This window comes from Python bivittatus, unplaced genomic scaffold (genome assembly GCF_059951505.1).
Source record: "Python bivittatus isolate LINGU-HERP-01145 unplaced genomic scaffold, Pbiv_v1 ctg000220_np1212, whole genome shotgun sequence".
Lineage (NCBI taxonomy): Eukaryota > Metazoa > Chordata > Lepidosauria > Squamata > Pythonidae > Python > Python bivittatus.
The window spans coordinates 2,492,483-2,515,528 of NW_028277048.1; the positions used below are offsets into that span (position 1 = coordinate 2,492,483).

The window sequence follows — 23,046 nt, forward strand, 5'->3', positions numbered from 1 at the left end:
GCGGGCATGACAGCTCCTGGAACCAAGCGACAGATCTTTGAGCCCACCCTTGGCATGGAGCACTGCGACACCCAGAATATCTCCCTGCAGATGGGCAGCAACAAAGGGGCCTCACAGCAAGGCATGACTGTGTATGGGCTGCCACGGCAGGTCTATGACTCCAAGTATTGTCTCACACCCACCTATCCCATAATTGGAGATGAGGAGGACCAGTACAACCACAGTCATCATAACTTCTACAACTCTGAATAGCCAGCAGGAGTCGTGGGACAGATATAAAATAGAGACATCAGCACTGCAAGGCGTTTCTTAAAAGATCCATCGTCATGTGGTTATTTTAACCCAGGAATATAAGAAGATTCAGACAGTTCCCTAAATTGCTAACCAGCTCACTAAAGACTCCTTAAGCCATGCCAGAGCCAGGCTTCCCCATCACTGAGCCTTAAAGCTTCACCTTGATATCTTTCACGCTTTATTTGACTTATCAACTACTGTCACTGCTTTTGAGCATGCACTAATATGGCTCAAAACCCTCAGGATGGAAGGTCAAATAATAAAACCAGTAGGTTGAGAGAAGTAGAAATAAGAGAATGAGTCCTCTTAATGTGGCTTCTCAATTGAAAAAAACAAAACAAAAAAACTGGCTGCTGTCAGTCATTATTTCCCAGTGCCATGTGCCAGGTGCTGCTACTGTTTTGGATCAATGCAGAAGCAGGCAATGAAGGTACAACTTCTCTGGTAAATTATTAGCTCCTGCACTCCATTTTGTACTCATTAACAGAAGTTGCTTCAGGACAAGCTATGTTTTCTGACCTGCTTAGGTATAAAATAGCAAGTTCTCCATATGCTAACTTTGCCAGAGGCTCCAATAACATCTCTTTCCTAAAACACACAAAGTTTGTGCAAGAGCACTGGCAACCTGAGCCAGCCACTGACTCCTTGGAAAACAAACAAGTTGTGGTGGAAAATGTGTATGGGTGGGGAGTGATTGCAGGAGGTTGGACACACCAGCCAGGCAACACAACTAGATTATATACCTTAACAGCTGTAGATATCCAGTGACAGATCATTTGGAAAGGATGGCAGAAAGGGAGATGCAAATTTAAACCAAGCCTCTTCAACTTCTACACTTTCAGGCAGAAACTCTGTCTGGAAATTGAACAGCTAGCTGTCCAATACAAACTTCCCTGCAAAACAAAAAGCTTAACCCTTTTTAATTCTTTGTCTAGTCCTATAACAAGCAGATTTTGCATAAACCTGCTTTTATGTTACATGGATAGGAATGTCTTGGCAATACACAACTGTTTCTTTGTACTTGCCTTACTTATCTCTCATTAGTCAGTATGCCACTACAGTATCTCTGATCTCATTCATTCCACTCATCCCCATGCACATATTACTTTGCAGTAAATATTAGAAATTTGTGTATTCGCATACAATCTAAGAAAGAATGTAAAGGTATGGCTAATTGGGTAAAACTAACAGAAACATAGGTTATGTAGGAACCTAATTTATTTTTAAAACATTCTTCTCCTGATTTATGTAAACGATCATGTGTCTTGTACAAAGACAAAATCATCTACCATAAAGCCCATACTGTGCAATTCAAAATGTGAGTTAGAAGCCTAACACATACACACTTCACACAGAAGTAGAAGATTCACTGATACTTGCCTGTGCATCTAGCTGGGTTTAGAGAAGGACTATCATTTAATTAGAAATAAATCATAGTTGATTAATTATGGAGGTTTTAATCAATTCAATTTGTATACATTTAGATATAATATCATAATTGTTCTGGAAAAAATTGCTCAAAAGAGGTATTTTCTCCTATGTAAAGGCAAAAGACTATAAGGAAACATTTGTTTGTTAGATTTCTATCCCTGCCTTTCCCCCAGGAACTCAAAGAAGCATACATAGTATCCTTTCCTCCAATTTCTCCCACAACAACATAGATCTGTGAGAAAAGCTGGGCTGAGAAAGAGAACCTGGCTCAAAGTCACCTGAGTGAGCTTCTGTGGGCGAGGGTGTTCCTAATCTAACACCTAGAACAGTACATCACACTGGCTCTCACTTTTTGCTGCCCATGAATCTGTAATTATGCATATTAAAGCATTTTTTCTATTAACTGATCACACTTTTGCTCAATTAATCTTCTAAACACTGTACCTGTAGTTCAGGATCGGTGTGCTTGTCATCTGTATGTATATTTAGTTGAGGAATGGCTGACTTCACTGTTTTTTTCTATTGCCATGTTGTCTGTTAATTATCTAGAACTAGTGGAATATTTGCTTATTTTCCAAATCACCATTTGGGAAAATGGCAAAAATATATACTACTGAAAAGCTAATACAGTCAAGGAAAGCACCTGCCTTTTATCTCCCTAAAAATCCACATCCTCCCTACAGTTGCAGGTGTTCTGCATGCTGAGCAGCTAAAGGCACTCCTCCTTCAAAACAAAAACAAACATAAAAAGGTATGTTTCATTGTAATGTTCTGCTAACAAATACTTCTTCATTTCACTGTGGCACAATAAAAAGAAGAGAAAAAAAGGGGTTTTAAAACATTATTTTAAATGTTCCTTAACATATACTTTTGACATGTCTATTTAAAAACAAAACAATATGAAGATGCCACCATAACCCTTCCTATTATAACACATATCAGATCATGAGCCCGCTTAGCTTAGTGGATCTCCAAGCAGTTTTCAGTCCTTTGGAAACTAAAGATAAAATCTGAATATAGAGGGTAGTCTCTGCTCATTTGAACAGTTAGATTTTTGCAGATGCAGCAGGTCTGTAGATGAGGTTGATATATTTGTATCTGTATTTATCTCTATTTATCTGGAAAATGGCAATGAAAACCATCATTGTATTGTTGCCAAAATCACTATGGATGTATCCATATAGCCACCAAGTCACTTTTGACTCAAAGGAGATTCTGCTTTACAGTAAATACAATGCTATATTTGCATATTTGGAATAATTGGGAGTATTCTAATGAAAACACATAGACTTAAAAGTGAAAGTGAAATCATATTTCAGCTGTTAAGAGTTTGTTGTAGCAAACCTGCTGAGTGACTTTTCAGATAATGATAAATCATCCCCAAATCAGCTGATATATAACCTCATGGACAGAACTGCAAATAAAAGAAGCCTATTTAGTGTGCCCTGCCATTGCTGATGTGCAATTCAAGGCAATTCCCGAGAGTGATCCTGTGAACAGGTGCGGTCCCTATACACATTTCACTACATAACATACACAGGCCAGGCTCATGCAGAAGATTAGGCAGATGGTTTCAGGTAACCATGAAACACTTGTCTGTCTACTGTTAAGTAGGTTCAGCAATGCCATCATGCAAGGATTTCCATTTTACTGACTGGAAAATGCATCAAAAACTCTAACATGACAATCTTTTACCAAAAGCGAGGAGGATTCTTCTGTCAAAACTCCAGGGTGAAGCAAATACTGTCAAGTATGTTGTCTACCCATGTAGGAACAAAAGCACCTATAAACTGCCAATAGAGGACATCTCCCTGCTTTGGTTGTGTTTCCAAAATTTTATTTTATATAACAATTTTGTTAGTGTGGTAATATCATTAGCTTCCTAACAAGTGTTGATTCAGTTCCAAAGTGACTTGGGTCCTGGCACAGAGAAAGATCCACTGGAAAGGTGGATACATACATTCACATGGCAGCTTACAGTAAGAAGCAAGATAATGAACAGATTATTTAAAAAGGTTTAGCACTAGCAATCTTAGCTCCATTCTACGCATCCTGAGCTTCCATTTAAAAAATATAAACCCAAAGGTTTGTACAGGCACTGGAGAAAAGAGTGACCTCTTGGCTGCCCTAGAATACTCTCTCTAAAGTATCAATAACTGCCTTGGAGATTAGGTAACTCCAGTTTCTCAGATCCATTTATTCAGTCTGACTCTCAGAACAAACAAGCCCAGTCAACTGATTTGCCACGAACACACCATTCTACGCTCCTGGGTCCTTAGATTACTTAGTCGTTCCCGAAATAATGAAGAATAAGGTGGGTTACTTTACCGTCACTTTACAAAAAACAGGATGATGCTAATAATGGATAAGTATATATGATTGGCCGGGGCAGCTTAATTATCCAAAATCCCTGACGCAAGGACAATTAGCGTTCACATCTGTTAGGGACCTTGGGGTATTGAGCAACAAGAACCACCAAACAAAAAAGGAGTCAGGAATGCTCTAGTATGCTCTAGAGTGAGGCTAAGTGAGAGAAGAAACTTTTTAGCATATTTCTAGGGGGGGTCAGTTAACTGTGATCCTACAGTATTTGAAAACTCAGTAAATTTCTTTAAGATGGGACCTCTTCTCGGAGAAAAACAGGGCTACTATACCCTTTCGATCCCTGCTTGTCACATTGTTTTAGCTGATGAGTAAGCCAGGATGGCTAATTTCCCATGAAGAGCACACTTTGCTCAGCATGGAGAATAAAAAGATAAAGATGCCTGTGAGTTGAGCTGGACTCCTCATGACTACATGGACATATTTCTTCTGGCTACAATATGAAAGTGGTTTGCTACTGACTTTCTTGAAGCAGAGGAAAGATTGGCTAGACTTCTTTAGGAGTGCCTATGTTTTCTGATTTGAAAAGGCAAATAGCAAGGATGTCAGCTGCATATATCTTGCCTGTTCCAGGTCTGCTTTTGTGTTATTTATGAGGCAATTCCCCCTTATCATGAGCCCCCTCCTCCCCAGAAATGGGACTAGCCCTGCCCTCTATTCCCTGGAAATGCTTCATTCAAATCTGAATGACCCCCTACCAAGAAGAGAGATTTTGTTCTGCAGCAACTAGGCCATACTATATCATATAACTATTATTTAGTTGGTCATTTAATTGACAGTACCTTTCTACTTAAGGCAGCTATGAAAATTTGAAAAATGAAATATAAAAAATTAAAAGCATAGAGATTATCTAAATGTTGAGATTGGGGGGCAAATACAAATGTGCATTTGACAACCAGAGAGCAAGACTGACAAAGGCTTTTTGGGCCAGAAAAATGCACATCAGACAGTAGAGGCATCTTCCAGAAGGCTTTTCCTGCAAATCCTAACAGCCACATAGGTTTGTAAAGACAGAGCCATTTCTTCTGATAGTTAGGCTCTAAGCCATTTAGAGCTCTAAACTTAATACAGATTTCCTCAAATTGAGCTCAATTTAACTGGGTTTTCCCACCACCTCCTAGTCTAGTCTAGGGTCCTAATGTTTTCCCATCCAATTCTGACCTTGATTAGCTTTTTTGAGATCAGCCAAGGCTCACTAGATGCTGACAATGCCTTAAAGTGCATCTGGTAAGCAAATGGCAATTATTGCCTCCAAAATTATATGCAATTTATACATCTTTTTTCCTCTAGTAAACATAAGAAAGGACAGGAGCTAAACATATCAAACCAGTCCTATGTTAAAATAGATCACCTAGGAAATTCAGCAAGACTTTGCATTATCTAGTATCTTTTAGAACTAGTATCCGAGCAGAAAATTCAGTTTCCTCACAAATAATTCAGTGTTTTTGTTCATTTTTTTATAACCTCTGCTTTCTTCCAAGAAATACCATAAAATGGTATGTTACTCTCACAAGACTGTAGGGCTGGGTTGAGCTGAGATGATGATTTACAAGCGTCTACCTGAAACCCTCCAGTGAAATGAATCTTGGACAGCCAAAGGAAGCTAAGCATAATGGTTCAGCCAAATTGGCTTTTCTGCAATAAGGTGGTACTGGAGCAATCAGCAAGACTTCCAAACCTTCCAGAATTACATATAAACATTGGAAGCGTGTTATGTACGTTTCACAATACTGTACTGGATTTACACTATGGGAAGATACATGGCATAGGACCTGGTTACTTGAGGGACCACCTGTCTCCCATTGTATCTGCCTGGCAGTTTCAATCTTGCAAAGTTGGCACACTCTGGGTTCCTTCAATTAAGCAATGTCACCTGTTGGGATCCTGGAAGCACGCCTTCTCTGTAGCACTGCCTGCCCTCTGGAATGAGGTTCTCCCCAAGATCTGGATGGCCCCCACTCTGCTGCTGTTTAGAAGAGCTGTGAAGACCTGGCCCTTCGCCCAGGCTTTTGGCAAAGGAGAGTGAGACCCCTCACTTCATTTGATCCAGTCTGTTGTACTTGCCATCTTTTATCTTCTTTTTCTCCTTTTATTGTAATACCTGTTTGGATTTGTTATGAGCCCCCAGAGTTGTTGGGAGTCAGGTGGCATACAAGTTTATTATTATCCTCCCCTTCCCCAATAATTGCCTGAAGCTGGAGAATGTCCTTACTATAAAAACAAAGAAATGGTATATAGGTGCAGCTATTGCTGCTGTGGATGTCTTTGAAGATTAATTGTTCTACTTTTTCTTTCTTCTCTATGCAGCTATCCTTTTCCCTGGGATGGGTTTTTTTGGGGGGGGGGGAATGGTTGGTGTGTGCAGATGGGGGATCAATTATATAAATAGAGGACCTTATTTTACAGACAATACATTCAATTTTCTGTTTTGGCCCTGAGCTTTTGAAGCATGGTTTCTGGCACATGTACACAACACATATACACACATGCATGCCCATATTACATGAGTCATGCAGACAAATTTGGTTTCAGACTGGAGCTAGCAAACCTAGGTTGTCAAGATGTGGTACCACATAGTTTTTTTTCCTGTGTTTATAATTTTTTTCTCTCTACTCTCAGAGGAATTATCCCAAATTGGGGAGTGAGTGATATGATAGTCTGTTTTTGAACTTTCGGACAGAAATTAGCATTATGCTTATTTACTTGGGGCATCAGGAATAATTTAATCTTGTAAATACTGTACTGTCATTAACAATTCACTTGAAAAAAAAGAGTTAGTTGTGGTTCAGGCTTCTTGGCAGAGTAGAAATAGTCTATTGATCTTAACTTTCCCAACATAAACATGAGCTGATACATACTGACAGAAGATAAACAACAATTACCTAATAAGTGAAAAACAAAAGAGGAAAGGAAGATCAGGGTTATTTGCACATGCCTGGAATATTCTAGGAAATAAGCACTGTGAACAACAGAGAAGTTGAACTTGTGTCATCAGCTCAAGCTAGGAGCCTGAATACCTAATGGCATACAATACTAAATTAGCTTCTCCACACAGACATACTTTTGTTCCCCTTTTTCTTCAACATATGGGGCCCAGCATTTTTTGTTTTGTTTGTTGTGTTTGCTTCCCCCCCCCCCCCAAGAGAGTCTAGTCAAGGGAGTGCATGAAGGAAGAAGCTGTTAATAGTGGCACAATCTTTGGCAGACAAACAGATATGAACAAGGTGACCTACAAGGTATGTGCCACATTTGTGTTCCTACCTGAGGAGGACTCCAACTACATCTGTATCAATTAGAAACTCACTATGTTGCTGGAGGAGAAAGAGGAGGGTCTGGAGGCACATCTGGCCACATTGAGATGTATTAGGGAAAACAGATTTCTGGACAAGGCAGAAGGAGGTTTGCAAAATGAACACAAGAAGAGACTACTACAGAGAAAAAAGGAGCCCAGAGGATAAGGGCTGACAGTATATAGCTCAGAGGGCCAAGAGATAATCCCTGCTGCTGAGCTGCCCAATTTCAAGTCCTCCTCCCTGAACACTTCTGGAGAAGGGTTTTTGCCCAGCATTCCAGGAGAGGGAACAAGAGAAGCTCAGGCTTTCACAGAAGTAAGGAATCCAATGGCTATCCCAAAGAGGAAAAAGCAGGAGGTGGTGATGGGTAACTCACTGCTGAGAGGAATGGAACCAGCAACTTGCAAACCAGACATAATTTTAAAGGAAGCATGGTTTCCCAGATGCAAAGATCCTGGATGTGATGTAGATCTGACCTAACTAATCAAACTTATTACTATCTCTTTCTTCTGTTTCATGCTGGAACTAATGACTCTGCTGGAAGGAGCCTAGAAAGGGACTAGGAGGAGCTAGAGTTTGGAGCACAGGTGATGTTTTCATCCATCCTTCCAAATGAATGTTATGACCTGAGAAGGGAACAGAGGATTCTGGAGGTGAACCACTGGCTCAAGAGATGATGTTGTTAAGTAAACTTTGTGGACTCCTGGACCATGGTCTATGCTAGCTACAGGAAGATGGAAGATCACACATTACAAAGATTGGGAAGAATCTGTTTGGAAGAAGAGCCCTAAATGGCTCAGGTGCCCGTGCCTGTACACCAATGCACAGAGCATGGCAAACAAACAGAGAACTCACAGTACATGGGAAGGGGGGTGCAAACATGACATTGTTGGTATTACTGAAATCTAGTGGGATGGAAGTCATGATTGGACTATAGTAATGGAAGGATACAATTTGTTCAAAAGAAACAGACTCAACAAAAGAGAAAGCGGGTGTTGTATTATACACAAAGAATGACTACACCGATATGGATGCTTGTGACACTTTGGCTGAAAACCCTGCCAAAGCATCTGGGTGAATATTAAGGAAAAAAGAATCAAAGAATCCTTTTGCATGGTTGGGCGTCCTGTAAATATGATGGTTAAAAGCACTGGGCATGTTCAGCCTAAAGAAGAGAAAGTTAAGGGGAGACATGATAACAGTCTTCCAATATCTGGAAGGGATGTCATAGGGAAGAATGTATAGATTTATTCTCTGTAGTGCCTGAAGGTAGGACCAGAGCCAATCGGTGGAAGCTTTACAGAGAGAGCACCAAACTTGAAATAAGAAGCAATTTCCTGACCATGAAAGCTATTAAACAATGGAAAGTGTGCTTCCTGGGTGCTCCATTGCTGCAGGTTTTCAAACAAAGCTTGGACAACCATTTATCTAGGATGATCTGACGATTCCTGCTCTAGGAGAGAGGCTGAACTAGAAGACCTTCAAGATCCCTTCCAACCATACGATTCTATGTGTTCTATGAGTTACAGTAAAAAAATAGGAAAAGCTGTATCTAACAATCCAAAGAGCAGCTTGCAAGTCACAGAACCACAATTACACATTGAACCCCTGCTTTTACAATATGACATTTTTAAGAAGAAAAATATTCAATTCAAGATTCTTGCAGAATAGTTTAAAAACAAGGAGTGGGCTTGTGCTTCTTCAAGCATTATTATATACAAGGAACTTGGGAGTTGTTGTTCATAGAGCACTGAATTAATTCAGATTTAGAACTTAAGATATAGAACTTGATAAAATAGTGGTTTTAATCTGAAAAAATAACCTAACAATGTATACCAGAAGTCTGTTAAATCAATTCCAATACCAAGGAAGATAAACTGGGAATAGGTCAAAATAGCTTCTCTTCCTTGCATACCAGATTCAGAATCAAGCCACTGCCTGCACTTCTATATGCATGGACATATTCATTCTAAAGTCATAAAAATGGCAGTTACTGGGATTCATGAATTAAAAAAAGAAAAAGCAATTAGAAAAGCAATTGAGTGAAATGTTCTGAGTAGAGTGTATACTCATTTCACACATGGTATTATGCTAAAAGTAAAATGGTCAAATAAATGTCCATACTAAAGGAATTACAATATACTGATAAAATTCTCCTATATATATTACACCAATGTGTATTTGTCATATTATGGCACAATTTCTCAGTGAGACAAGCAGGTTTGCTTCTCTGAATTAAACTTTATTATATAATAATACAGTTCTCAAAATTCCAGGCCCGGTGCCACAGAAGAGTCCTGCACACAACTTCTTCTGGCATGTCAGAACACAGAGGCAACACACTGCCATTCTAACTGGAGACACCTTATTAAGAAAAAGGTTGTCTTCATGATTATTATTCCACCAAATAAATCTAAAAGCTTATATGATGGGACCAAGATAGGGCTATTTTTTCTTACATTCCATGTATTCTTGCTAACTATACTTGCAAATTTAACATGGCCACAAGGGATACAACATTCCAAGAACTATCACAGAATGGCAGAGAAGCTGGTGTGGAAGCCCTTCTGTAGAAGCCCAAAATAAATTAACAAAGGTGGAGCAGCAGCACTTGATGCACTGAACCTAAGACTTCAATCTTGAGAAATTTCCCAAGCACCAGCCTGAATAAAAACTGACCTTTCCCATGCTTGCAGGTCTTTTCTGGTAGTCTTTAGTCTCTAAACTCCACAATATTCATATAAAAGGATAGGTTACTGGATAGAAAAAAAGAGCACAAAAACCACCATTTCCTAGTCACTTCAGCTGTACCTCCAATGCATTATGAAACAAATAACCACACCCTTGAATTAAGAAACATGGTTTAACTTCCAGTAAGTTCCTCTATGGTTCCTGTTATTGATTGGCTGCCTCACAAGCATCTATCCAATCACTGTAAACATCCACTGGTTCTGAAAGATCTTTAAGATCAAAGGTCAAGGATAATAATAATAATAATAATAATAATAATAATAATAATAATAATAATAATAATATTAAAATTTGTCCTACACTGGAAAAATATCTGAGTTCAGAATGAATATGTAATGCCAACGTTTCTATTATCACTGTACAGGCACTACGGAGCAAGGGAAAGTAAACAATTGCATTTAATACTTCATAGGACTTGATCAAGGTTCATTTACAGGTTCTTATTATTGGGAAAGACAGGACATGCAATATCAAGAGTCAGTTAAAAGCGTTTTGCCCCAAAATAAAAATCGGAACCACAAAATCAAGTTCAGATTTACACAGCAAAACAAAATCAGATTTTACCAAATACAATAAACCCCCAGTTTAGTGCATCTCAGTGTATTTAGATATCAAAATTTTTTGTTCATCCACTCCACTACCACATAATGGACTAATATCCATTAATTTGAGGGTATATTGGCTAAAACAAGATTTTATTGCAAATGATACCATTTATGTCAATTATATATCTTGATGCAAACTTGGACTTAACATACAGTGCATTTGGAAAGTATTCAGACCCCCTTCACTTTTTTCAATTTTGTTATGTTGCAGCCTGATACTACAATCATTCAAATTCATTTTTTTTCTCATTAATCTATACTCAGTACCCCATAATGACAAAGTGAAAACAGAATTTTAGAAATGTCTGTAAATTTATTAAAACGAAAAAACTGAAATATCACATTGGCATAAGTATTCAGACCCTTTGGAACAACACTTGAAATTTAGCTCAGGTGCCTCCCATTTCTCTTGATTGCTGCTGAGCTGTTTCTACACCTTGATTGGAGTCCAGCAATAATCAAATTAAATTGATTGGACATGATTTGGAAAGGCACACACCCCTCTATACAAGGCCTCACAGCTGACATTGCATACTGTATCAGAGCAAAAGCCATGAGGTGAAAGGGACTGCCTGCAGAGCTGAGAGACAGGATTATTGCAAGACACAGAACTGGGGAAGGCTACAAAGAAAACCCTAACCTGAGAACGATCCTAAGCACACAGCCAAGACAACACAGGAATGGCTTAGGGACAACTCTGTGAATGTCCTAGAGTGGCCCAGCCAAAGCCCTGACTTGAACTCTATTGAACATCTCTGGAGTGACCTGAAAATGGCTGTCCACCAACAGTCCCCATCCATCCTGATTGAGCTTGAGAGGATTTGCAAAGAAGAATGGCAGAAAATCCCCCAGTCCAGGTGTGCAAAGCTTGTCACGTCATACCGAAAAAGACTCAAGGCTGTAATTGCTGCCAAAGGTGCTTCAACAAAGTACTGAGTAAAGGGTCTGAATACTTATGCCAATGTGATATTTCAGTTTTTCCTTTTCAATAAATTTACAGGCGTTTCGAAAATTCTGTTTTCACTTTGTCATTATGGGGCACTGAGTGTAGATTGAGAAAAAAAAATGAATTTGAACGATTGTAGTATCAGGCTGCAACATAACAAAACTGAAAAAAGTGAAGGGGGTCTGAATACTTTCCGAATGCACTGTACATTTGTATTTAATGGACACTCCTCCCCTTGAATGTTCCATTAACTGAGGCTTTAGTGTAGGTAAAATCCAAGCACATTTTTCTTAACTGCAAACCACAGCTGGGACAATGCAGAGCAATTACCTGATACCTGAAATGAATAAATGAGCAAAGGATACAAGTGATTGGCGTCTGAAATTCTTCCAGACATACAGTACAGGATATCACCCCAGTATTCCGAGCTCTTTCCCTGGAACACAGAACCACATAATAACTGCAATTCAATACTATCATTATCAGCCTAAATTAATCCATTGCAGGATGAAGGTCTCTTCAATGAAGTTTATAGGTCATAATCTACCACATTGGTCCAGTGTTGTTGGCAGACAGATGTTTTTCAGCTTCACAGTCTAGCTGAGAAAGAGAGTAACTGGCCCAAAATCATCCAGTTGGCTTCCATGCTCAAGGGAGAACTAGAACCTGGGTTTCCCCGCTTTTAGTTCAGTGCCTTAACCATTACATCACACTGGCTCTGACATTATATATATGCATATACATATATATGTATATGTATAAACTGAAGATTAAAAAAGAAGAAACTTTAATATGGGTTTGCTCATACATATCTGTCTAGACACTGAACATTTTTTGATACATGTTGAATATGTGTCCACGGATTCATCTCAGCCAGAACGTGCCTATTAGAACTTAAAAAAAACCCCACCCTCAATATAGTCTTTCCTGCCATCCCATACCTGGGAATGAGAACGGAAGGTCTAACCTCTTAAAATATTTCCTCATTTGCTTTGACTGTTTCAGTTTTCCCTCTTTACTTCATGGCTTCTTTGAAAATTTCTAGTTTTTGTGGCTTTTTCCATTAAAATTTTTAAATGTCTCCTACAAATATTTCCTTTATATTATTGTGTATAGAACACTTTTCTTTGAACTGATGGCCTATATATGGGCTGGATTACAACTATTATGTTCCACAGGCAACATAGATTAGTCAAGAATGTAAAAGAAAAGGGAGAAGGGGACTGAGCCACCCTGTGCAATTTCCCTTAGCTCAGAGGCTACACTAACTTTGTTGAATATCTCCAAAAGTAGGCAGATGAACACAGAGTGCAGCCAATTTTGGGATGCAGGGTTTTAACGGAAGAAATGAGTGCCTTAAACTTAAACTTTCCCTCTAAAAAACTACAAAAAAAGGGGGGATATTTGGGGGGGGCATCTATTCAGTTGAGAATCTTTTGCACTCCCACCACTACATTTTAATTATGGAGGAATCTGCTACACATCCAGTTCTTAGTACAACGCTCTCTGATTGCATAATGCAATGCAAATAGGTCTCATACTGCAATTAGATATAAGCATACCAAATAAAAATACTATACTATTAATGCTAACTAGATTACTATTAACATTCCAAACTTTCTCAATTTTAAAACTGTCCTAGCTAGAAAAATACATCTTCCTATGCTCGTTTCGAAAAACTTTTCTTCTGGAGACTTAGAACCTCAATGGCTGCATCATATCAAATTCTGTTTGCCATCAAACAGAGAAGCTGTATTCTTCCATCACTTATATATAAACAGCTTACATTTTAACATCGCAGGATTTCTCGTGGTTACAGAAAGGACATGTAAATTGGGTCTCAAGTGTTCCAGTCATCTTCTTCTTGGGTGGAGGCTTCCGCTTTGACTTTCTACGACCCATCTTTGCCTGCAGCAGAGAGAAACAAATGGTAAGAAGGATTTTGGGGGAGAGGCGGGGGAAATTCATCAAACATTAATCAACAACATTGGATAAGTACATTAAGATTCATCATCTGCAACAGATGGAACTTGTACCATTCAAACTGGAACCTGCTAGGCCATAGTAGAATTCCCTCTAACTGCAACCATTAAAAACCGAAGGCAGTTTCCTGCTATTCTGAAGTGGACAATATTTTGTACTGTCAGATCTAAAACAGACATTTAGGTTGTATGTGGGTGCTACTAACAATGCTGTAATAACTGTGATATTATAGTGATACTGCATATTAATAATGAGATGTTCTGGGTAGTTTATTTTATACTGCTTGTGTAACCTGCTTAGATCCATTTTTTAAACTTCAGTGGCATAAAAGCACATATAAGGTGTAGCTCCACCCACTTTATGGTCCTCAACCATTGCAAAAGTTAAGTATGGCCCCTCAGTTACAAAAAAATTCCCCATCCCCGTGATAACAATTTTGGAGAACTGTTTTCAGATAATTTGGTCGGTCCTAAAAATAGTAATTCCTAGCAGTAAATTGTTTAAAGGTTTCTCTCTCTCTCTGTGTCCCCCCTCCCCCATAGTTATGGGCCAGTAATTATCTTTCTTCTTTTCTTTACAACATGCTTTCAGTTGGGCCTCCACGGTCGAGAGAGCGGCCCTGAAACAACCACACTCTTGGCTACCAAGAGATACGGCGATTCCTGCAGCAGTACAGCTGACACGCAGTGCGGCTCTATCCAGAGCAGGAGCGAAGCCGGGAGGACGGAAGCTCACCCCTAATTAGAAAAATTAACAGCCCTCCATAATATTCATACTTTATGGAAAGCGTATACATAGTTGGAAAGTCGAGGAAGAGAGAGAGGTGGCAGCAGCGGCCTGTCACAACGATTCCGAAGCTCAACCACGCTGCGACCCCCACCTCCTTTCGCGGCAGCAACAAGGTCCGCGGCGAGGAGCGCTACCTATTTTTCCTCCCTCGGGATCCTTTCCTTCTTCCAGCACAAGCGCCAGTCCCGGCTCAAAACGTCGCTACTCCCGCCGAAAAACGCGCTGCTCCCACGTCCTACCTGGTCGGATTGCTCCCCCAGGCCTCGTTTCCAACGGAGACCAGCACTTCCGGCGTTGAGCCAGGAAGCGGATATTATCGTCTCCGCTCTCGCCACAGTAAAGAGAACAGAAAAGGTAGACGCGCGGTAGCTTTAACGCGCAAGCGACTTCTGGGTTCTCCTGGTCTTTCGGCCCAGGGAAAGGTTTTAGCGCTGCATTGAGACGCTGCAGCGACAACACGGTGGTAAGAGCGTGTTTTTCCAAATGTCAGCAGCACAGATTTGACGCGGCTATTATTCCCAGGACAGCCCAGCTGAAAATGCGCTCCAGAACCTAAGCTGGGCGGTCTCCCAGCCGAGTACTGTATAACCTTGCCCGATATCAGCCCCCGAAAGGATTCTTTCGGACGAGCCATCCCTGGTGCTGATGCAGGATATGGAGGGCTTCCGCAGCTGATCGCTACTTAAACCCCCCTCCCTTTACTCTTCCTTGCGGAGCTCGGGGGCGCAGACCGCTTTCACCTCCAAACGTTTCCTTAGAGATCAAAATATCATCTTTTTCCTTACAAAGAATGAATTGAGTTAAAAAGGGTACGACTGCTATCTTTTTTTGTGTATTTTTGCCTATGTTAAGAGAAAACGTTGCTGCTCCTGCTGTCCGTTTACCCTTGCAGTAAAATTTGGTGGAGTCCTTGGGGCTCTCTGAGCTTGGTTGTTTTCTTGCAAACGTTTCCTTACCTGGCTAGGTAACATCTTCAGGGCTAGCACTGCAGATGTTACCTAGCCAGGTAACAAAACGTTTGGAAGAAAACAGCCAAGCTCGGAGAACCTCAGAGACTCCACAGTTCAACCCTGAGGTACATGTATTCTCTTCTATTAGTAAAATCTTGACTAGGTGTTTCTGTTGAGTTGTGTGGGCAATTCTGACTTACACCCTGGGTGGAAACTGTTTTGTTTTTAAATATATCTTTTCCAGTGGAAAATATATACAATATCCCTCTTTCTCCTCTCTTTTGTAGTTTTTCCTGAACCGTCTTATTCACTTGTTACAAATGTAATGAAGAGGATCAAGAAGCATATCACAAGGAAGACTAATGTCGATTCACACGTGCACAGAAGCCTCCCAGTTCAGCATTTGACTGGCTAAAGGCCACAAGCAGGAAGGCAGCAGTTCCAGCTGTGGTTGACATCGCTGGGACATTTGGAGCCTGCATTCAATTATCATATCATGGTTGTCCTCCCTTTTAAAATCACCAAGAGTGGCCATCACCATATTCTTTGTTGTTGCTGCTATTTTTGACAATTATCTATGTGAAAGTAAGAAAGAAGGGGCAACTATATTTAGGGAGGGGAGGGAGACAAAAGTGAGGGTAGAAAAGAAATGGATATGCATCTAGTTCAGCTACACCAAAGATCAGCAACTATTTTGAGTTCTCATAAAATGGCTGCCATGAGACAACTTGCCGATTTCCAAAGTGCCTCTACAGCAAATTGATGAGATAGTTCCTTCCCCCTCTTGCCCTCCACAATCCCTTCCTTTTTTAAATGGGCCTTTTTTTTTTCTGGGCAGGCAAACATACTTCCACCCAAAGCTCTGGGCTGCAGCACTAACCACCTTTCTAAGAACTTATGTGGGCCCCAGAAACAGCTTTTTAAGTAAAGATGCTAGAGGCTGATGGTTAGATTTGTAACTCGCCATCTTTCTTCTTCTCCTGCCCCCTCCTCTCCCTTCCCTTTCCAAGTTTCTTTAAAAAATATTCAAGTAGGACAGGGAACCTGGCAAGCAGCAAGGAAAGTGTCATCAGACACAGTGCTGTGTATTCCTGAGCCAGGTATATTAGGCTTAGAGCTTGTGCATGATTTCTTCAGGGTAAGGTAGAGAGTGTACAATAGGTTGTACTCCCTAGATGATGATGATAATATTTACTAAACTTGTATGGTGCCTGACTCTCTGGGTGGCTCACAACAATCAAATTACAATCAAATCAATAAGACATAAAAAATGGCAAGCATGATGAAGCAAGGGGTCTCATCTCCCTCACCAAAGGCCTGGGTGAAGAGCCAGGTCTTCACAGCTTTTCTAAATACCAGCAGGGTGAGGGCCATCCAGATCTCAGGGGAAACCTCATTCCAGAGGGCAGGTGCTGCTACAGAGGAGGTGCACTTCCAGGGTCCCAATAGATGGCATTGCTTAATCAAAGAAACCTAGAGAACACCAACTGTGCAGGATCAAATTGGCTAGACAGATGCTATGGGAGATAGGCAGTCCTCAGGTGACCAGGGCCTATGGTATGTTGGGGTTTATAGGTAACAACCAGCTCCTTGAATTGTACCCAGAAGCAAACAGGTAACCACTGCAGCTTGCAAAGCAAAGGTGTTACATGGGCATACTGAGGCATGCCCATTACTGCTTATGTCGCCACACTGTGAACCAGTTGAAGCTTCTGGATTCTCTTCAAGGGCAGTCCCATGTACAGCACATTGCAGTAGTCAAGCTGCGAGGTGATAGGATGTGAGTGACTGTGTGAAGGACCCTTCAGTCTAGGAAAGGGTGCAATTGGCACACAAAAAAGTTGTGCAAAGGCTTTCCTGGCCACAGCTGACACTGCCTCCTCAAGCAGGAGCTGAGAGGCCAGGACTTGGGAGGAGTGGAGAAAAAATTCAAAAAGACTTAAACTAGAATAGTGGGTGGAAACAAATAGAATGAATATGACTGATATCCAGCCCACTCTCTGTATCTACTAGACTTCTGTGTTTATTGGGGCAAGGAAGGGAAGGGATTCTAGTTTCAATTCTTGTTCTGGATCCAGAGGATCAGCTGTCCCATTACAGTAGTTTGGGGCTACAGGGTGAAGGTAACACCAGGAAAGCATGTTGAACATGCAGTATTTATTCTAAGCAGGGTCTGTTGAACAGTGGTTTGCAGGATATGACATAAGGTAGGGTTAAGTCATACATCTGTGGACTGTGGGATAAAGAGTGGTGGATGTCATTTACTTGTGTCACTTTCAACTTATTTCACAGCAAACTGGGATTCTTTGGGGAAAGATGGAGGGATACCAATACTTTTGGCTGCATCTGTAATATAGTTTCTATTTGCATGTTTGTAATGTAGTTAGTATACTCTAAGTGAATTATACCCTCCTCCTACATGCTTTTAAAATGAATACATATATACCCAAATTTAAAAAGATACCTTAACGTAAAAAATGAGGCACTAATAGAAGTATATAGGGAAGGAAGCAGATACTCTTTCTCCAGCTGATTCCTCTTTTGAGGAACAGTGCTCTTTGTGATCACGGAGAAGCATATTATGAAACTCCCTCTTCCATGATGCTTTGTGCATCTTTTCTTACTTTGCATAGGACACTCATTCTTGTCAACATGTGCTGATGTCAGGAGGTGTTGTACAGAGAGGCTGAGAGGTTAATCCATCACTTGTTTGCCATTGCTAGTCACATGGATTCTGGACCTAAGAACTGCTGACCAGATGTTGGATTATAAATCAGCTGAAACATCACATCTGATGTTGGACAATGTTTTATGTGGTTCACTTCTACTGTGTAAATAATTCTAAATTGTATATTATGTGGGAGTTCTGGTAGCAGATCTCTCAAAATTTTGTCCTATGAATAATCATAGGAAGGCCCTGAAAAGATTGCTGGAGAGGTTTCATGCATACATTCTTCCCTTTGTACAGACCCATTTCCATGATAGAAATTGCAGATAAAGAGCTGCGTTGTGGGAGGGAGGGAGAGAGAGAGAGAGAGAGAGAGAGAGATTTTGGAAGTGGGTTGCCATTGCCATCTTCCTAGGACCAAGAGAGAGTGACTGACCCAAGTCACCCAGCTGGCTTTGTGCTTAAGGTGGGACAAGAACTCACCGTCTTCTAGTTTCTAGCCTGATGCCTTAATCACTACCCCAAACTGGCTCTGCTTTTTCATATAGCAGACAAAATAAGCAATTATAACATGAATGCAAGATACAATATGCAGTGAGGAGTTGGTGTGCAGAGAAAATTTAACTTCCCCTTACTTTATGTACCCTGATCTAAGACATTTACTTTTAAGAAGAGAAAAGATCATCAGTGGGTCCAGTCGTGGGAGTGTTCTTTGGCATTTTGATTAATCCGCTGTCAGTCATTTTCTTTGTATACTTTGTAAGGTGATGCATTAATACTGTCATATCCTGTAAATAACACAGTCAAGTAGCACTAGGCCCTTTCTGATGAAACTGTTAGAATGGAAAACAGAATTGGTTTCTCAAAACAAGAATAGTATCTTCAGTTGTTTCCCACAATATCCAGTAAAGCACATCACACCCTATGAAAATATTGAAGTAAGAAAGTAAGTGAACCATAGGTTGATGCAAATATAAAATAAGCTTGAATGCATACTGCAGATGGTTATTAGTGGCATATACTGTCCACGTTTCTAGAAGCCTAATGTTTAAAAAGGCAAACAGCAGTGCAATAGCATCAGAGTCGATCCTTTTAATAAGAGCTTTGTTCTGGGTTGTTACGGCAAGCCAAGTCTGCAAACAGATGCATTTTCTTATGCAAGGAGGTGAATAGGAAAGTGATGAAGGAATTTCACTTGAAGTTAGCATGGTATTTTAGGCATGAATTAGCTTTCTCAGCAAGATACCATGTGCTCTTTATTTTTATCTTGAGGAAAAAAAAAACCTTTCTGATGTATCCAGTGTTATTTCAAATCAATATATCAAACATGTGAACTGTGCTAGGGAACATAAGCCAGTACACATTTTGTATAACTGAAAATCTTTCTCTGTGGCAGCAAATTATGGAATGCGAGATCTCCAGAACAATACCGTTGCTAAGGAAAAGACATCTGCTAGATCACTGTTGGGATTCTAGATGGCCTAAGCCCATTAGAAATTGTTCCAGCCCCAGCATCTCCAGAAAAAGTATTTCCAAGCTCGCCAGAAAGAGTGGAGCAGCAACTGTAGCATGGCTGGAGGAGGCAGGCAAGCCAGCCATCTGTGGTGGCTGCCGCTGCCACAGAGGTAAACTGATGTTACACACACACACACACACATCACTAATATATAGAATGAATGAATGAATGAATGAATGAATGAATGAATGAATGAATGAATGAATGAGGCATGGAGCCCCTCTGGCAGCCAATGTAGAAATGGCCGAAGAGGCACAGAGCCCTGTGGCCAGATGAGGGGCTACAGTCCTACAGTGACCCAACAGGAAACTTGCAGGTCGCCAGTGTCCCTCCATGCAGCATAGTTTGCTGTGCAAAGAAGGCTTGTTCTCTTCTCTAGTGGAAAATACTATCCTGCCAGAGCTCAGTGGCAGGTTGGCCCCAGAATAGAGCCTATATTGTAAGGATGTGTCCTCCACAAACACTAAGCAACCCACCTCAGAGCTGGAATGGGGACAGAATATGGATGAGTCCAAAGAGAGGAATATTGTCTTTTAATGCAGCATTTAGGTGGTATATTTTGACATAAAAAGCACACTGAAAATTGTATGCAGCAAAACAAAGTTAACAAATCAACTAGAAGGGGGCTACTGGGATTTATTCTGTCCTGCAGGGCAGCTATTTAAGTTTGGTGGCTTCTTGGGGAGACTTGCGTGCTTATATTGTACAGCCACTTTGGAAAGCACCTCACCGCCCCATCTGGGTTTTAAGAAGGAAAGTTTCTCAGATGGTTTGCAAACTTTTACATGCATTCAGCTCCTATCTGCAGTATTTTTCTGGGAATAATAAGTAGAATACCCTCTTGGCACCAAACATCTGCACACATCACGTAACTGAAATGGGATTTTATATTCTCACCCTTTGCTTTTGTTGGATTTGTTTCTCTCATGTTCATTTTTATTTCTCCAAGGCAAAGCGCCATGCCTTTTACCAGCTCAGAAATGGTATCCCTGCCATTCTAATGTGGGAGTTGCCATTTTATTTCCTTTAAAATGGTCTACCCTGACTTCCAATTAGTTTCTGGGAAGAATTCAGAAGTGCTGTTTTTGAACTTTAAAACCTGGTGTCCTGGGGAGGTGCCTGTGGACAGCTCCCTTGGTGTTCACCAAACTCACTGCACCGCCTGACTTCTCCCCCCCCCCCCCGCTCCCACACACTTTATTTTTTAAAAAAGGACCCTTCTAATTAGATAAAAATTGACAGGCTGCAAACAGTCCTCCAGTATTATTTTTATTTCCCAGTAGGCCTATGGACACCGTGTTTTCAGAAAAGACAAGGGATGGGTAGCTGTTTTTTCTACCCAGAAAAAAGGAAGTTTCCCAAAGGAATGGAAAAGGTGACATGAAGCACCCTCACCAGTTTGTCTTCAGGTAAAGGCTTGTTTTTTGACTGGCTGTGCCTACCGTGGCAGTCATTTTGTGATCTGTTTGCAATACAGTATTCCAAATGTTCGGATGACTTTGAGCCAAAATAACTTGTAGCCTAGAAAAGGTTGTTTCAAGACCAAATGGAGAAAGAACAGGGAAAATGCCATTCGACATTTTAAGCTGAACGGAAAATATATTACTTTTTTCTCCTAAAAACCTACACATTCCTCCCCAGTTTTACACATCTGCAGCCTTTCAAATTCCATGGTCAAGATTCATGAATAAGAGAACCTGGCTTTCTTAATGGGAAATAACTATTGCCTTTCAGGGCACAATTGCTGAATATTCTCACTGTAGAATATTGGTGTGAATAAGAAGCTTCTGCAATGAAGATATAAATCCTGGATATGTGGGACCAGGGATGATTTGATACACATTTGAGATGTTCCATTTTATGATCTGATTTCCAACTTTCATTGCAGCTATTTTGTGGAATCCCTTGCAAATTCCAAAAGAACCAGTTTTAGCTGAATCCACACAGTCTCTCTTTAAAAGAATATTTTCCTACACTCCCAAAGTCCATGATTCTCACCATTTATTAGCCTCTGTTGCCACAGAGTATTGCAACATCACATTTCCTTGGGCCAGGATGGGAGTTGAACACAGCAAATGTGTATTTGGGATGGGTGTGTTATGGCATCTTAGTTGCATGTAATGGTTGTATTTTGGCTGAGTTTTCTTTATTTTTGTATATTGTTGTTGACAGATGCCCAGGGTTGTATTGTATAAGATAGGCGGCCATATAAATCTTTTAAACAAATAGATACCTAAATACATTTCCATGAAAGACAGTTGAGCAATGATCTGCCTTTCAGATGGGTGCCTACAGACTCCTAGGAAACCCAGCCCATGAACAGGGCTGCAGCGTTTTAAGGAAACCACACATTTTCTTGTGGTCTCAAATATGCTGCAGCTAAGCCAGAAATATATCAGCTTGGCTCTTACATGCTGCTGACATCATGGCAGGTGGTCCAGAGCCGGTTTCAAACTGATGCAGTCTTCCTGGGCAAGCACTTAGAATTAATTTCTCCACTAAAGCAACTCACATGACTCCTACTGTGTTGGAATTATTTTATCTATTGATTTGTGAACAAAACCATGTTCCTAAGGCAGCTAATTTTAACTGAGGATGACTTATTAAAAATTAAAGCTAACTTGATAAGACACAATAGCTTTTATCCATAATGTTATGGAAGAAGTAAAATTAAGAAGCTATCCTGTTATGGAATAGAAAAACAGTTTCCCTTTTGAAATATTTCTCTGCATTCTTTGAAGATTTAATGCATCACACCCCCATCCCTATTGCCTAAATATCACTGATATTCAGCTGGCATGTTCCTAGTGCGAGTAAAATAGTTTCCATAGGTTTTTCTAATAATTCCCTTGGTAACTGACAAGTACACATGATTTGGTAAAAGGGAGCTGAAGATGTAGGCAAAGATGCAGTTTGAGGTTCTAAAGAAAAGCATACTCCTGCTCCTTGGTATTTTCCTGCCTACTAAAATAGGGCAAATAGAGTTTTAGGAAACTGGATTTGTGTTGCGTGGTTTATTTATTTATTATTTTATTAGATTAATATGCCATTCCACTTGTAACCAACTCTCTGGGTTTCAGCTTTTATTCTGGTGTTAAGTCTAACTGTTTTTTAAAATTGTTTTCCACTGAACATTTGTAGAAAATGTCTTTAGTTTCTTATTGGTTTACCCCTGAAATTCAGCAGAACAATTTTCGGGTCCTGCTTCCTTTACTCTGTGTAAACAATGGTCAGCGGTCACACTTTGCCTGCATTAAGATCAAGCTTTCTGGAACAACTGAAACCTTGGAAGACATTGATGATCTCGCCAAGCAATGTGGAAGAGCATCTGAGGTCCAGTGAGTCAAGAATTTGCCACTCCAAGCAACCAGACTTGATAGGCAAACCATTTTCAGAATATCCTACAGAAATTAAATGAATGAAAAAGCAGACACTATT

At 40.3% G+C, this 23,046-nt stretch overlaps 2 protein-coding genes and 1 long non-coding RNA gene across 8 annotated transcripts in view; 2 read left to right on the top strand and 1 right to left on the bottom strand.

Annotated features, from left to right (window-relative positions):
* The window catches only part of CNN1 (calponin 1), a 29,996-nt gene extending 27,868 nt beyond the window's left edge, over positions 1-2,128 (top strand). The window contains exon 7 of the mRNA XM_007426190.3: positions 1-2,128. Coding sequence (XP_007426252.1) covers positions 1-252 — 252 coding nt within the window. The 3' untranslated portion in view covers positions 253-2,128.
* ELOF1 (elongation factor 1) lies at positions 1,874-14,833 on the bottom strand. 3 transcript variants are annotated; one of them, XM_007426192.3, is made up of 4 exons: positions 14,714-14,833; positions 13,489-13,610; positions 12,068-12,138; positions 1,874-10,360 (listed from the first exon to the last, which is right to left on the bottom strand). In XM_007426192.3, the coding sequence occupies exons 2-4, from the start codon at positions 13,602-13,604 to the stop codon at positions 10,296-10,298; spliced, it is 252 nt and encodes an 83-aa protein (XP_007426254.1). In that variant the 5' UTR covers positions 13,605-13,610; positions 14,714-14,833; the 3' UTR covers positions 1,874-10,295. The 3 variants fall into 3 exon arrangements, with proteins under 3 accessions (XP_007426254.1, XP_007426253.1, XP_015743225.1); XM_007426191.4 differs by having other exon boundaries at positions 14,609-14,753; XM_015887739.3 differs by lacking the exon at positions 14,714-14,833 and adding an exon at positions 14,566-14,713.
* On the top strand, positions 14,801-23,034 carry LOC112540414 (uncharacterized). Of its 4 annotated transcripts, none has more exons than XR_015795592.1 (5): positions 14,801-14,937; positions 15,712-16,009; positions 18,058-19,717; positions 20,889-21,017; positions 22,792-23,034. It is a non-coding gene; the product is annotated as an uncharacterized LOC112540414 (long non-coding RNA). The 4 variants fall into 4 exon arrangements; XR_003084496.2 differs by having other exon boundaries at positions 19,489-19,717; XR_015795590.1 differs by having other exon boundaries at positions 15,712-19,717.
* Positions 23,035-23,046: the final 12 nt, after the last annotated feature.

What these genes read in the sequence shown, in the direction of transcription:
- ELOF1 (XM_007426192.3), bottom strand. Translation starts at nt 13,604, where the DNA reads ATGGGTCGTAGAAAGTCAAAGCGGAAGCCTCCACCCAAGAAGAAGATG. An exon ending in AAATCCTGCGATGTTAAAAT is followed by an intron (nt 12,139 to 13,488) that starts GTAAGCTGTTTA and finishes TCTGTGTTCCAG; the next exon opens with GGAAAGAGCTCGGAATACTG. An exon ending in ATTTCAGACGCCAATCACTT is followed by an intron (nt 10,361 to 12,067) that starts GTATCCTTTGCT and finishes TTGATCTTAAAG; the next exon opens with ATCTTTCAGAACCAGTGGAT.